The 12,972-nt window shown below is 38.7% G+C and overlaps 1 protein-coding gene across 5 annotated transcripts in view; it reads left to right on the forward strand.

Annotated features, from left to right (window-relative positions):
• Positions 1-12,972, forward strand: part of FBXW11 (F-box and WD repeat domain containing 11) — a 121,211-nt gene that overhangs the window by 75,746 nt on the left and 32,493 nt on the right. For 3 of the 5 annotated variants that reach the window (XM_019808353.2, XM_011235280.3, XM_002927638.4), the window contains 2 exons: positions 1,395-1,457; positions 4,569-4,794. In XM_019808353.2, the coding sequence (XP_019663912.1) occupies positions 1,395-1,457; positions 4,569-4,794 (289 nt within the window). The remainder of the gene's footprint in view (positions 1-1,394; positions 1,458-4,568; positions 4,795-12,972) is intronic. The other 2 variants (XM_019808354.2, XM_011235282.3) reach the window with 1 other exon arrangement.

Raw genomic sequence — 12,972 nt, forward strand, 5'->3', positions numbered from 1 at the left:
ATCTTCAAAGCAGGGCATGAACAGATTTTTTTGAATACCAGTTACACACCAAGCACTGTGCTGGGGAGTCTGAATCCATACAACACTTTTATATGGTTTGTATTTGTCCATGGGAAAACCAGTTTGCTCAAGATCTCTCACACACACACACACACACACACACACCACACCACACACACACACACACACACACACACACACACACACACACACACACACGATGAGTGACCAGATTGGAATTCCAACTTCGCCTTTGACTTTTGTACCACATCATATTGTATCCTTCATCAGAGCTAGCGATGTGACCTTCAGAGCACTAGTGTTCAGTGGGTTTCTTCTGTCATTACCCACTTTGGGCTTTTCAAACAAATTGTTTGAGAATACTGTATGGGTCCAAACATTTTACGAATTGAAGAAAATAAAGGAAAAATGGAAGTTTTGAGAGAGAGGCTTTGTCCCCAAAGGCAGTAAACAGAGTCGTGTAAACATTGATGACTTAAACAGATCTGTAGGGTCCTTTTGAATACTACTATGGAATGTTACAAATTTTATACCCTAATCTTAGAATTTTAGGTTTGGGAAGGAATCTCAGAGGGACTTAAATTGTTATTCCTTTCAGAGCGCAACTCTCCCACTTTCCCTTCTCATTAAGTTTCCATTTAGCCATTAGGTAGGAGCTTCAAAAGGGAAAATCCAATCATGTATAATCTCCAGTTAATGGGCATCTATTGAGCGACTAGGTCACCAGAAAGAGTAATTACACAGTGCCTCTTTGTGCAGTAAACACAAAAATCAAAAGCTAATGCATTCCCAAGGCAAGCCAGATTGTTACTGGCTACCAGCATCCTCCTCTTCAGGGAAAAAGTTGGGGCACCCATCATGCTTGCTAAGGGAGATTGTAAAGCTGGTCCAGAAAAACAAGGTTATCAGGGGAGGAAAGAGAAGAGCAGAGAGGGCTTCCAGAGCTTTGTCATTCCTAATTGCTGATAATGGTTGGGATGGATTCCTGAATAGCAGACATTCTAGTAAATGTTTTGAGCAATCATCAAGAACTTAGTGGGTCTCTGGGGCTTTTTGCCACAAGTGAAAGAATAACAGTGACGACTGAGGTAGAGCCTCAGCCCCAGTCCCCTAATTTAGCCTGTTTTCTAAGCATGCCCAGCCTTCATAAATAAAGACTATGCTCAATTTTTGTCCAGCCCCTAACTGTACTGATTTGTGGAAGATGAGCACAGCCCTCTTGACTCAAAATGGCGTGTGTTAGTCACGAGCCAAAGAGCTCTGGGTTTGTGTCGGTACATTCTAGTTTGGGGTTTCAAAACTATAATTTGGTGTAGTTATTTAGGATTTGCAAAACTTGGCATAATTCAAATAACCTGTTTTTCCCCCCTTAGAACACTTCAGTTATGGAGGACCAAAATGAAGATGAGTCCCCAAAGAAAAATACTCTTTGGCAGGTAGGAATGATGATGCACAGATAAGATAGCAGTTTACTTGCAGCAGATAAGATGCTCCCTCAGCTCATGTCCTCAATAAAAACAAGAGCCAAGCATTTTCCTTTGTGCATTTTTGCTAGTCTCAGAATTCACCCTAATTTATCTGTTCCTTAGGGAAGTGTCCTTATGAAAAAGTAAAGAATTTTGGAGTTACTACAGAGATTCTGAAGTGTCTGAAGCGTAAAATATTCAGTTTATTGCCATGGGCTAAGCCAAAGGTGGTGTCCTTTGTCACCAGAATGGTACCATGCCATACCAGTATGTGTCCTGGTGACTTAGTCTCGCTATCCTCACCCTCTTCCCCCATTTCTTGTTAGTTTGCCCTTTCCTTTTAAACTCCCGTTTTCTTCTCTTCTGGCTCTGTTCTAGTCTGCCGGTTTTCCTCCCAACTCTCCAGGGTTTTTTTATTTTTGTTTTTTTCTTTTTTGCCAGTGTGGGGGTGTGGGCAATCGTATGTAAAGTTTCATGATTTGATCCTTTCATCAACCATTATGGTACAAATAACCTTTCCCTTCATAAAGACACTTAAGGCAAAACAAACCTAAATATGAAGAGAATAATGTTAAAATATTCTCTGGTTTCATTTTATTGGAAACAAAAGGAGTAGATCAGTTAGTAAGGATAAAGTATGCCCAATAAATTGAAGATGAAATGAAACAGAGCAAAAACAGTGCCAGGAAGATGCTTCTGGTCCCAGCAGGTGGTTAGAAGTAGAAGTGGAAAATGTGCTGTAGAGTTGTGCATTTGTCACTATTTGGGGGAACTGTGTGCAGACTGACTATGTTCCTCCTTCCCATGTAGCATTTTCCAATAGGAGTCTCTTCATTTACTATTGATTTTTCAGTTCACAGTGGCTCTTAACACTTTGGCTTTCGGTTTTTCTTTCGTAAGTTCTGTCTTTCAGTCAACTAGTTAATGGTATATGCCAGTGCTGTGGGGAAGCTAGGTGGTTAGGAACCCTTCTGTAAATGAAATAGTAACCCTTTTGTTTATCAAATGAGATAATGGATGTGAAAGTATTTTGTAAATTATAAAGCAGGATACAAATGAAGGTTGTTACCGTCGTATTTATTAACCTGTTATGAAAGTAATTATTTTGACAAGTTATAATGAACACAATATAGAAAGAAAAGAGGAAGGAAAACGTACAGCTCTTTTTCTCAAGATTAGGCACTTTTAGCATATTTTTGTACATATCCTTTACTCTGTCTTGTGTGTTCCCCTTCACACAAATGACTATAATTATAATGCTATATAAAATTCTGCATCTTGCCTTTTGTTCCTTAACATTATTTCATACACATGTTCTCTTGTTATTAAAATCTTACGTTATAAACCTAATTTTAATGACTACGTTATAGTACCCTCTGTGGATGCATTATTTGCTTTATCCGATTGTGTGTGGTTGGGCAGTTTATTTCTAATTTTTGTGTTAAACATTCTGGTCAACACCCTTATACTTAAAGGTAGTAAAGGTGCTCCTTATACAGCAGATATTCACCACAGTGAAGAATTTTCATTTTTTCTGACTGTTTTGAATGTTGATTTTTTAGAGGTCTTATTACAAGCGGCATCAAAAATTTCTGTTCAATGCTGCCCTCTGGTGGTACCCAGTGTCAGTGTGCTCTCCTTCACCCAAATGACAAGGGGAAAAAACATCCTAGAGAGGGAGGTGGTAAGATAAATAGGGTGGGAACTGAATGCCTTCTGACTATATACCTCTAAATGTGGACGTAAAAACTTGCTTCAGGCAGGTGTGATATATAAGATTTTAATAAGGAAGGCCAGGCTTCTGTGGATATTTATGAAGGATGTCTTCTTTCTGGGGTGGATTCAGTCCACCCTTAATTAGGGGACATAGTGATAACAAAGCTCTTGGTTCTTTCTGTGTAAAACCTCTGAGATAAGCTCCTAATGGAATTAATGCATGTTGGTAACGTAACTAGTTCTTCAGTTACCAAAATTCTCTTCTGTGCTAGTTTTTGGTATTACACATGAAGGAGCTATCAAAGGAGTGATGGGCAGATAGCTTGGCAAATGTTTGACAAAAGCATGGAGGTAATTTTGTTTTTAAACAGTGATGTTACTGAGCCTTATAGCATCAGTGGCAGTTGTGCTTTCAGTCTAGGGATTCCTTTTTTTTTTTTTTTTTTAAATGCTGTTGTCAGACGCAGTGTATGTAGTTTTCATTTGTAGAACAGTACACTGGTTTTCTGCAAGGACCATGTAGATTTGTTGAGAAATGTACAGTTAGTATAGGAGTCTGTGGGATATAATAGGCAACTCTATAGGATAAGGATCATTTCAGGAATATGTGGTTTACCTTGGGTCACTTCTGGAGTAGGTGATCAATAAAAGGGATTGAAAGTCTAAACTTTTTTGCCAGCAGTTTGATAGCCCTGGAAACGGTTTGGAGATGGATCAGGTTTTTAGATTGAATTACCTTCAGGTTTCTTTGTTAGATAGACCAGTGGTTTTCAAAGTGTGGTCTCTAAAGAGTGTTCTCTGGACTAGCAGCATCAGTACCACCTGGGAACTTGTTAGCAATGCAGATTCTCAGGCCGCATTCCAGACCAATAGAATGAGGACATCTGTGATGGAGCCAGGCAATATGTGAGTTAAGAAGCCCTCTTGTTACTCTGATGCACACAGGTGTGAGAACCATTGGCATAGATGAATATAGATTGACTTTGGTTTTTGGGGAAGTAAAACAAACAGTCATTGCTACTTGTCCAAGTTGAACAAGTTTTCTAAGATGGTTGTCTCCAACATTAGTTATCTAATACCCACGTGGTTTTGAAATAAGCTCTGGAGAATGATGACTTGAGACACCATTTAGCTTTATAAATAGCTGTAAATTTGACATTTACTTTAGAGACTTGAGGACACAGGCCCTGAAGATATTTTAAATTACTTCATGAATGAATTAATGAAGGAATGAGTTTGGCTTTAAGGTATAACTGGTATTTTAAGATTAAATGCACAGGGTGAAAAAATGTTTCCAATGAAATACTAATTAGATTTCTTTTCCTTATCAAACTAATTAATTCTTTCTTTATTTTTCTAAAATAGATAAGTAATGGAACATCATCTGTGATCGTCTCCAGAAAGAGGCCATCAGAAGGAAACTATCAAAAAGAAAAAGACTTGTGTATTAAATATTTTGACCAGTGGTCTGAATCAGATCAAGTGGAATTTGTGGAACACCTTATTTCACGAATGTGTCATTATCAGCATGGACATATTAACTCTTACCTGAAGCCCATGTTGCAGCGGGACTTTATTACCGCTTTACCAGGTAACTGTACTTGTCTTTTAAAAAGCTGAGCAGTGGAAGAATGTCCAGCCCAAGGGCCTAGGTGGAGCTGAGTAGATATTTGTGAAATGGATGAATGAGTACAGTGTGACTACAGTGTGAGTTTCTTTGGGACCCATACTGTATTTTAATATATGGCACTTGAAAAGGAGTTATAATGTAGCATCTATATAGGAAATGTACGCAGTTTCTGCAATTAATGGTGTTGGTCATTAGTCATACTGTTGTTTCATTTAATTTAATGAGTTAATGCTATGCTGTTAGTTTTGATATAGTCTGTATATATAATCTGTATTTTGGCTTTATAAATAATTTTTTAAAATATGAGACAATTTTTCCTACAGTGTTTATTTTTAAGAAGTGTCCCAAAGTTTTAAGATATTCTTTTGTACTGAAATGACATTTAGGGTAGAGAATGGCAAAAATATATTGGAAAAACTGAAGACATGTCTGTATTACATTTTTTGAAACTTACTTCTGCATCTTCTCCCTCACTATTTCTCACTCTTTCTCCCTTTCCCTCTCTTTCCCTGTCTCCCCCACACCCACATACTCCTCTGGTTAAGTTTACTTTGATTTAAAAAAAAAAGACTTTATTTATTTATTTGACAGAGGCAGCAAGAGAGAGAACACAAGCAGGGGGAGTGGGAGAGGAAGAAGCAGGCTCTCAGCAGGGAGCCTGACACGGGGCTCGATCCCAGGACCCTGGGATCATGACCTGAGCCGAAGGCAGACCCTTAATGACTAAGCCACCCAGGCGCCCCCCAAAAAGACTATTTTTTAGAATAGTTTTAAGTTTATAGTAAAATTGAATGGAAAATACAAAGAATTCCCATATTTTCCATATCTTCACCCCACTCCCCTATCACCATCCCATCCAGTCTCCCCACTATTAACAACCCATCCAGAGTGGCTCATTTGTTATATAACACGTAGGCCTACATTGATACACCATTATCACCCAAAGTCCATACTTTACGTTAGGGTTCACTCTTGGTGTTGTACATTCTATGGGTTTTGGCAAATGTATAATGATATGTATCTATCATTATAGTATCCTGTAGAGTGGTTTCAGTGCTCTAAAAATCCTCTGTGCTCTCCCTATTCTATCCCCCTTTGAGTTTTGGTCACTCATTAATTCTCTCTTTTCTCTCTCTCTATCCCTTCCTCTGCTTCCTCCTCCTCTTCTTTTAATTTTAAATATAAATTTGGCTAGGTAAGATAGATTTCACTTCTGAAGAGAATGGTAGCCAGAATGTTTTCTTCTAATATGGTCAGTCTAGAGGTTACAACTGCCATGCCAGGGTAGACCTAGAAATGGTCAGGGATAAAACAGTGCCATTGCCACCAGCCCTAACCTGTCAGAGCTTCTGGACAGCTCTTCAAAGAGTAGCTCCTCCCTTAGCCTGTCTGTGATTTACAGTGCATCAGGACTCCATATTCTAAGGATTTCCATGGTAATATTTGGACCTGGGCTCAGGTCTCAGGCCGGCTTCGAATTTCTAATCTTTCTTCCAAAATGTGTTAGTTTACTTTCTACGATGAGAGTGTTTAAGGATATTTGAGAGTTAGCTTAGAAAATTTTGACTCTCTAGTTGTTTTTATGCTGAAATGTAGCATTGTTTACCCTATTTCATTCATTAGTACTTCTAGAAAAGAAAATAAGAATGCTCTCTTTCTAGAATGGTATAGTATTTAATTGCTGAGAGGGATCTTAGCCATCCTTAATCCTCTTTCTCATTGTATAGACTAGGAAGCCAATGATCAGAGACATTGAGTGAAATGACTAAGATCGTACACCTTGGTTTTTGTGTTGATTATGTGGGTGGTGGTGGGGGGCTGGTTCAAAAGTTAGTGCAAAGGCTAAAATCATTATAGTTAGGATTACTCAGGAAAATTCCTTAAATTGGCCCTAAGTCTAGAATACATGTTTACAACCCAGTTAAGAAGTAATTACTTTTACTTATGAGAGAGAGAGTGAGCGAGAAACAGATAGGGTTTTAATTGTATGAGAGGGAAGAAGGTTGAGGGGGGCGGGGAGAGGGAGTTATAGGTGGGTTTCAGTAAGGTGAGTGGGCCTGTGGTGCTGCGTCTCTGTTGTGTGCAGTGCCAGCACTCAGAACCCCTGGCACCCAAGCCTTTCTGTGGCCTCAGGTTCCTTCTCGCATCAAGAAAAGATAGAGCAGTTTTTAAAGTGGTGATTGTACTTGTTCCTCGTAAGTGATTTTAACTAAGTGAAGTTATGCCCTCATTTTTCTCAGGCAAATCTGTTGGGTTTTTTTGTTTGCTTTTTATTGTTTTGGATCTACTTTATTGTTGCCTGTAATTTACTTCTCAAACATTTTAGAGTGCCAAGAAACTCACCTTATATTCACAGATTATCCACGAGGTGGCACTGTTGAAGTTCTCTTGATTTGCGGAGTGTAGCTGAGAGGCAACCCCTTCTGTTGGGGAGTGTATGGTCTTGGAGAAGAGACAGAACAGATGAACATGTGTTATGTATATAAATATGGTTAGTATAATTGCATACAATTCAGTTTTCATTACAGCGAGTTTTAAGGTATTGTCCATATCTCTGTTAAAGTGGAATTTTGTGGTATTGAATATTACATGAAATGAATGGACCATTGGCTGGGACATGGAAATATTTTTGTTAAAATGCCGTTTGTTTTAACAGGATTTGATCTGAACATATATACATATGTCAGTATATATCATACATATGAATCTAATAGCTGGGGACAAGCTGGCCTAGTTGATTGTGTTCGTGTCTAGTAGACTTGGATTAAACCTGGCGTTAGTTCCTTAACACAGGCCCTGCCTTAAGAGTATTAGGGAAGAAACAGGTCCATGTGTATGTTCATACTTAAATTTAATAATGTGTGGAGCAACGTACTAATCACTATTCTAGTTTGGTGTTTAACTTTTACTGTAGATGATCTTGAGTTTGAAGTTATACTCTGTTGAAATTGTCAAGACTTCTTTTGATTGTAGAAACCATTAATTCTATAAAAATTGTCTATAGTTCTCGCTTTTAAATGCTTACTGTGAATATCATACCTGTCAGTATAGGGAAAATGGAAAATGTTTGTGGTCTCTGGCTCCTTTTGGTTCAGTGGAAAAAGTGATAATTATGATATGCTTTTCTAAAAATCATGGTAAATGTTTAGTCTGCAATGTCAATTTCTGCAGGCTAAGTTTGTGGTTTGTGAGAACTGTTGTTAAGGGGAAAATTTATACCATTTGAAGTAGAGGCAGATTGTACTTCAAAGAGGATGATAAGCATTGGCGATCCTTTTGGTGAGGTAGCTCAGCAATTAAGAATTTTGAAACACTTAGCTTCCTGGCCATGGTTTATTCATTTGTCTTATCCCCAAGTAAGTCTGATAAACCGTTATGGACTGTAAATGTGGCAGACTAGATCAAAGGTCTTGGGAGATGTGGAAGAGCCAGGGCGGAGCTAAGGCTTTTTAGGCTGGATGCAGGGCCGAAGACCAGCATGACAGCGTGGAAAGAGCTTGGGGTATTGGATTTACACAGCCCCTAAATTTGAATCTCAGCCTCTGCACTTAGTAGTTATATAAGCCCCCTTTTTAGAGCCTCAGTTTCCTTTTCTGTGTGGGAATAATAATAATACTTCATGGAATATTGTGAAGATTAAAAACGATGTATGTAATATGCCTGACATCTGGTGAGTATTCTGAGGATGGTAGCTTTAAAAAAAAGAAAAAGAAAGAAAGAAGAAAAAAAAAGCCTGGAGAGGCAGGAAACACCTGCTTCTCCAGAGGTAATAAGAGTTGTTGCCAGGAAGTTTTAATTATTCACCCGCTAATTTTTGAATTGATTCATCTTGACATCATATAGGTAGGTGTTTGTTCCACTTTTTTTGGTACAACAAAATGTTGGACTTTGTGACCTGTCATTTCAGTTCAATTCTGTCTGAATCTTTGGTCCGTATATTCCAAGTTAAAGGCATCCATTGACGTACTGGTGCTGTCAGCAATTGCATAGTTTTTTCTTTCAAAAGGTTTCTGACTTCAGATTTTACAACTAGATCTGTGACTAGGAAGGGACACAGGAGTGGGTGGGGGAGGAAGTTTCTTTGCAGCTGCTCTTCGAAATGTGTTTCTAAAATAATAAAAGTTACTGTAATTGTATGATCTAAGCAGCTGTGTTAAAACTGGCTGTAGTCAAGGGCATTGAACTGACATTATACAGTTGAGTTTCATTTTGATATAGTGTTATTAACATATTGAGCTTTGAAATTTGTGACTTTTAATTGTTTTAATGTATTATTGAAATTTTTCCAGACCTTCATCTGGTGCCTATAATTAGCAACAGAGGCACTTCTTCAGCATTGTGTGTGCCGTATTCTGGCCTCATTTCTGAAACCATAATGTGTCCTCTTGTTGCGTTGGGAAGAGGGATGGTGGTGGGAGATGGGGGTCTCAGCAAGATAGAGTCAGAGAGAGCCAGATATTGGTACTTAAGAAATGCTTAGTTTTAACACCTCAGAGCACTTTTTAGCTGGAGCAAATGGACCACCTTACTAAGTAACTTCTTTGTCCTGAATAGGCTTGAAACAAGAAAGTTACATGGCCTGCATGGCTCCGGGGATAGCTCTTCTAAGGTGTTCAGATAGTTTGTGGGATTCCTATACCCTAAACATTTAAGGGAACGTGAGACTTACACCAAGAATGGACTTAGTGCTTTGCTAGGGAAGGTGTGCAACATTTTCTCTGCAGAAAAGAAAAAGAGCAACACTGCTTAGCTTCTTTGACCAATGATATCAGCTAAGGGGATTTAGGGATGAGGGAAGGAGAACAGAGACTGACACTCAGCAAGTACCAATTCTGTATCTGGCTCCTTAATAACCTCCTCCTGTTAACTTTCCCAGCAAGGCTAAGTAGTTCGTGAAATGAGCATACTGAGAGTAGCTGTCTCAGAGGGTTATTGTGCAGATTATATCAGATCATCTGCTTTAGCCATTTAATATCATTTTTATTTTATGGAAGACTTAGATCCAAAAAGGAGAACTGATGTGCTTCAACCCGGGTTATCTGACTCTACAGCCAGTGCATTTACCAAGAGACTGAAACATGCTGCCTCCTAGAATGGGGGTATGAATTTAAAATACTGTCCAAGGAAAGTAAATGTCATAGATGTCATAGAGATGTTACTGAATTGGAATGATGGCATCTGAAAGAGGAGGAAATATGTGTTAGAGGTTTTCTTATGCAGAAACTCAGCGATAGTCTCATGGTGAACTATTGAAAGGGGAAAAAAATCAAAGAGGACTAAAAAGGGTACCATGGCTATAAAGCAGTAGTTCCCAACCTTTCAGAATTATCTGGTGGCACTTCTTAAAAATAGAGATTCCTGGTACTCACCATCTAAAGATTCTTATTCAGTAGACCAGAAAAAATGTCCAGGGAATCTGTTTTTGTTGCTTGTTGTTTTTGTTTATTTGTTTTAAAAAACCACTTGCCCTAAGTGACTCAGTTACAACGGCACAGGCTTCTGAGAATAGCTCCTAGACCACCCAAGCAGGTGGAAGATTTGGATGCTACTTTCCCAGTTCATAATCAGACCATGAGGATGTTGCAGTCATTGAGGAAGTTGCATTGAGAAAGTAACGATCTGAAGCATTCTTGCCTCCTATTCATTTCCTCTCTTAGAGAGCAGGGGACTCACGAGGGAAATTGGTTAGGGGTGTGTTTATAACCAATTAGGATTTGGTTGATGATAGGGCAATAACCTAGACCTTGAAAGGTGACTGTGTTCTCATAGGATGTGTAGAAACTAGAAGATAGGTAAGTACCCAGAATTAGAAAAATTCAGAGAAGAGCTAAATCTATTAGCCCATGACTAGAGACACTACAAGAAAATATGAATATAGAGGTCTGAGAGATCCTGAAATTTGAAATTCTTGTTACTGATTTGTTAGTCCTAGCAGTGGAGAGCTACAAGTAGGACTTCCCTGATTTTAAATGAAGATGGAAGAAAGGGGCACATGATCATGGAGATAAACAAAAAGGAAACCAAAGCTCCTATAAACCAGCAGACCTAACGATATTGTGTGCCAGGATAGTGACAGAACCTGTAGTTGTGATTTTCAGAATTGTGGAACACTGAGGAGAAGCAGAGCTACTGGTCCAGTTGTGCCCTTTACAGTAAACTTGTACAGCTGTGTTTGGTAGCCCTGCATAATAGCACCCTGGGATGATTGATGGGCACTTTTCCTGGTTTTAAAAACTGGAGAAGTAGAGGTGGGTGTATTGGGGGGCTGTTGGCTGATAAATTTGATGTTACACTCTAGCAGACCTTTAAAATGGATTATCCAAGTTAAATAATTTGCAGCTGGAAAGGCTCTGTAGAGTTGCGTAAGCCTAGAAGGAGGTATACAGATGTTTGGCGCCTTTATCTCTGAGAGGATTTAGGGATTAAAAATTTTTTGCTTATATGGATTTTATAATTTTTCTGTAATGAACTTGGGTTATATATGTTTAAAAAAAGGGACACATCAGCTACTTGCCAACTTGTAAATAAAAAATGCGATACCAACTTTATGTAGTAAGCACCAGTTAAAGAATACGAAGTATAGCCATACCATTGGGGTGGGGGAGGGGGATAAGGTTATCAGATTAGTGGGTCAGAAGAATGATGTAAAAAAAAGGTAAAGGTGGTAGGGTCTTTATATGGGGCAGAGTTTGTCCAAATACTCAAATACTGAATAGAGAGATGTGGGCTGGACAATAGTACATCCAGATCCTTACAGAACCAGTGGCTCAGTATTGGTATGTGTGAGTATTTCATGAATGGACCTACGGAAGCCTGGATAGAAATATCTAGAATCATTGGTGCTGTCCTTGGTTCTGATCCATTTAACATGTTTGCCAAGAACTTGGGATGAAGACTGAACTACATTTGACCATCATGCACATTTTTGGTGTGGAATACCCACTCTTCTGGAGGACAGAATCACAATTCTAGAGGCTGACATGGAAGGGTCAGATCAAGCTTCAAAGGTGAATTATAGCAAGGATAACTATAAATTCCTGCATGAAGCTGCCCTTTGTCTCTCCATTAGCCATACAGATACAGAACAAGGGGGAATTTTTAAAAATAGATATTGCTGGGGAACAGGCCTAGGAATTTCTTTAATTTAACTGCCATCTTTAGAAATCTGCTGTGATAGGACTACTAGATAAAGGCAATGTAATCTTTGTACCATCTGTCATATAATGACATGTACAAGAAAAGATCATGGTTTCGGTGTAGTCTTCATGATCACGTCAGAGCTTGGGTATTAGATCTAGACCAGAGTAGGACAATTAGTATACGAAAGGCTTGTAAACCACAGTCAACAGTATAAAGTGTCATTCTCAGAGTTGAAGACGACATTAGTTGGTAAAGCATTTTAATGCGTCATTTCATCTTGATATTTTCAAAATAGAGATTATTATTTCCCCATCTTATACAGATGAGAACCTGAGCTCTGAAAATTCAAAGACTTACCAATATCCTGCCAAGTTAGTGCTGCTACTTGGCTTCTATTTATCTTGAGAGAAAGAGCAAATATTAATCTTGTATGGTGCCTTGTTGTCTTTAAAGTCTTTTCATAAGATTCTTTCATTTGATTCTTACTGGTGGCATGAGAAAGGACAGTGGTTACAGGTGATTACCGTTTTATAACAGTAAAAGACCAAGAGCCAGTTATATTTCAGTGTTTGTTTCATGTCAAAGAACTGCTACATGGTGAACCCAACCCAGACTTGAAATTGGAATTTTCCGCCTATATGTTTAGTGTTCCCACCGCTGCTGTAGGCCTAGGGGTGAGCTTTATTTTTGTAGCTACAGAGGCCTTGCCTATATCCACAGGGTGGGAGTTTGCAGGTGGCCACGGTGTTGACCACAGTGATTTCTTTACTAGATGGCAGTCAGGCAGACACTGAATCTTGGTTGTCTTTGGGAGGACCCTTGCATTGTGTGGGATAAGCCTCTTAAGGTTGAAGAATTTGTAGGTATGTATGGTTTTTGCTTTTAAGGATTTTACCTCCGTAAGAAGAAGGTGAAGGAATGATTGAGAAAAATAAATCTAAGGAGACTTGACTTTAACTCTTAGATTGTCGTTAACTTTTCATAAGCTTTTTAAGCTGT

This window comes from Ailuropoda melanoleuca, chromosome 3 (genome assembly GCF_002007445.2).
Source record: "Ailuropoda melanoleuca isolate Jingjing chromosome 3, ASM200744v2, whole genome shotgun sequence".
In the NCBI taxonomy this organism is placed as follows: domain Eukaryota; kingdom Metazoa; phylum Chordata; class Mammalia; order Carnivora; family Ursidae; genus Ailuropoda; species Ailuropoda melanoleuca.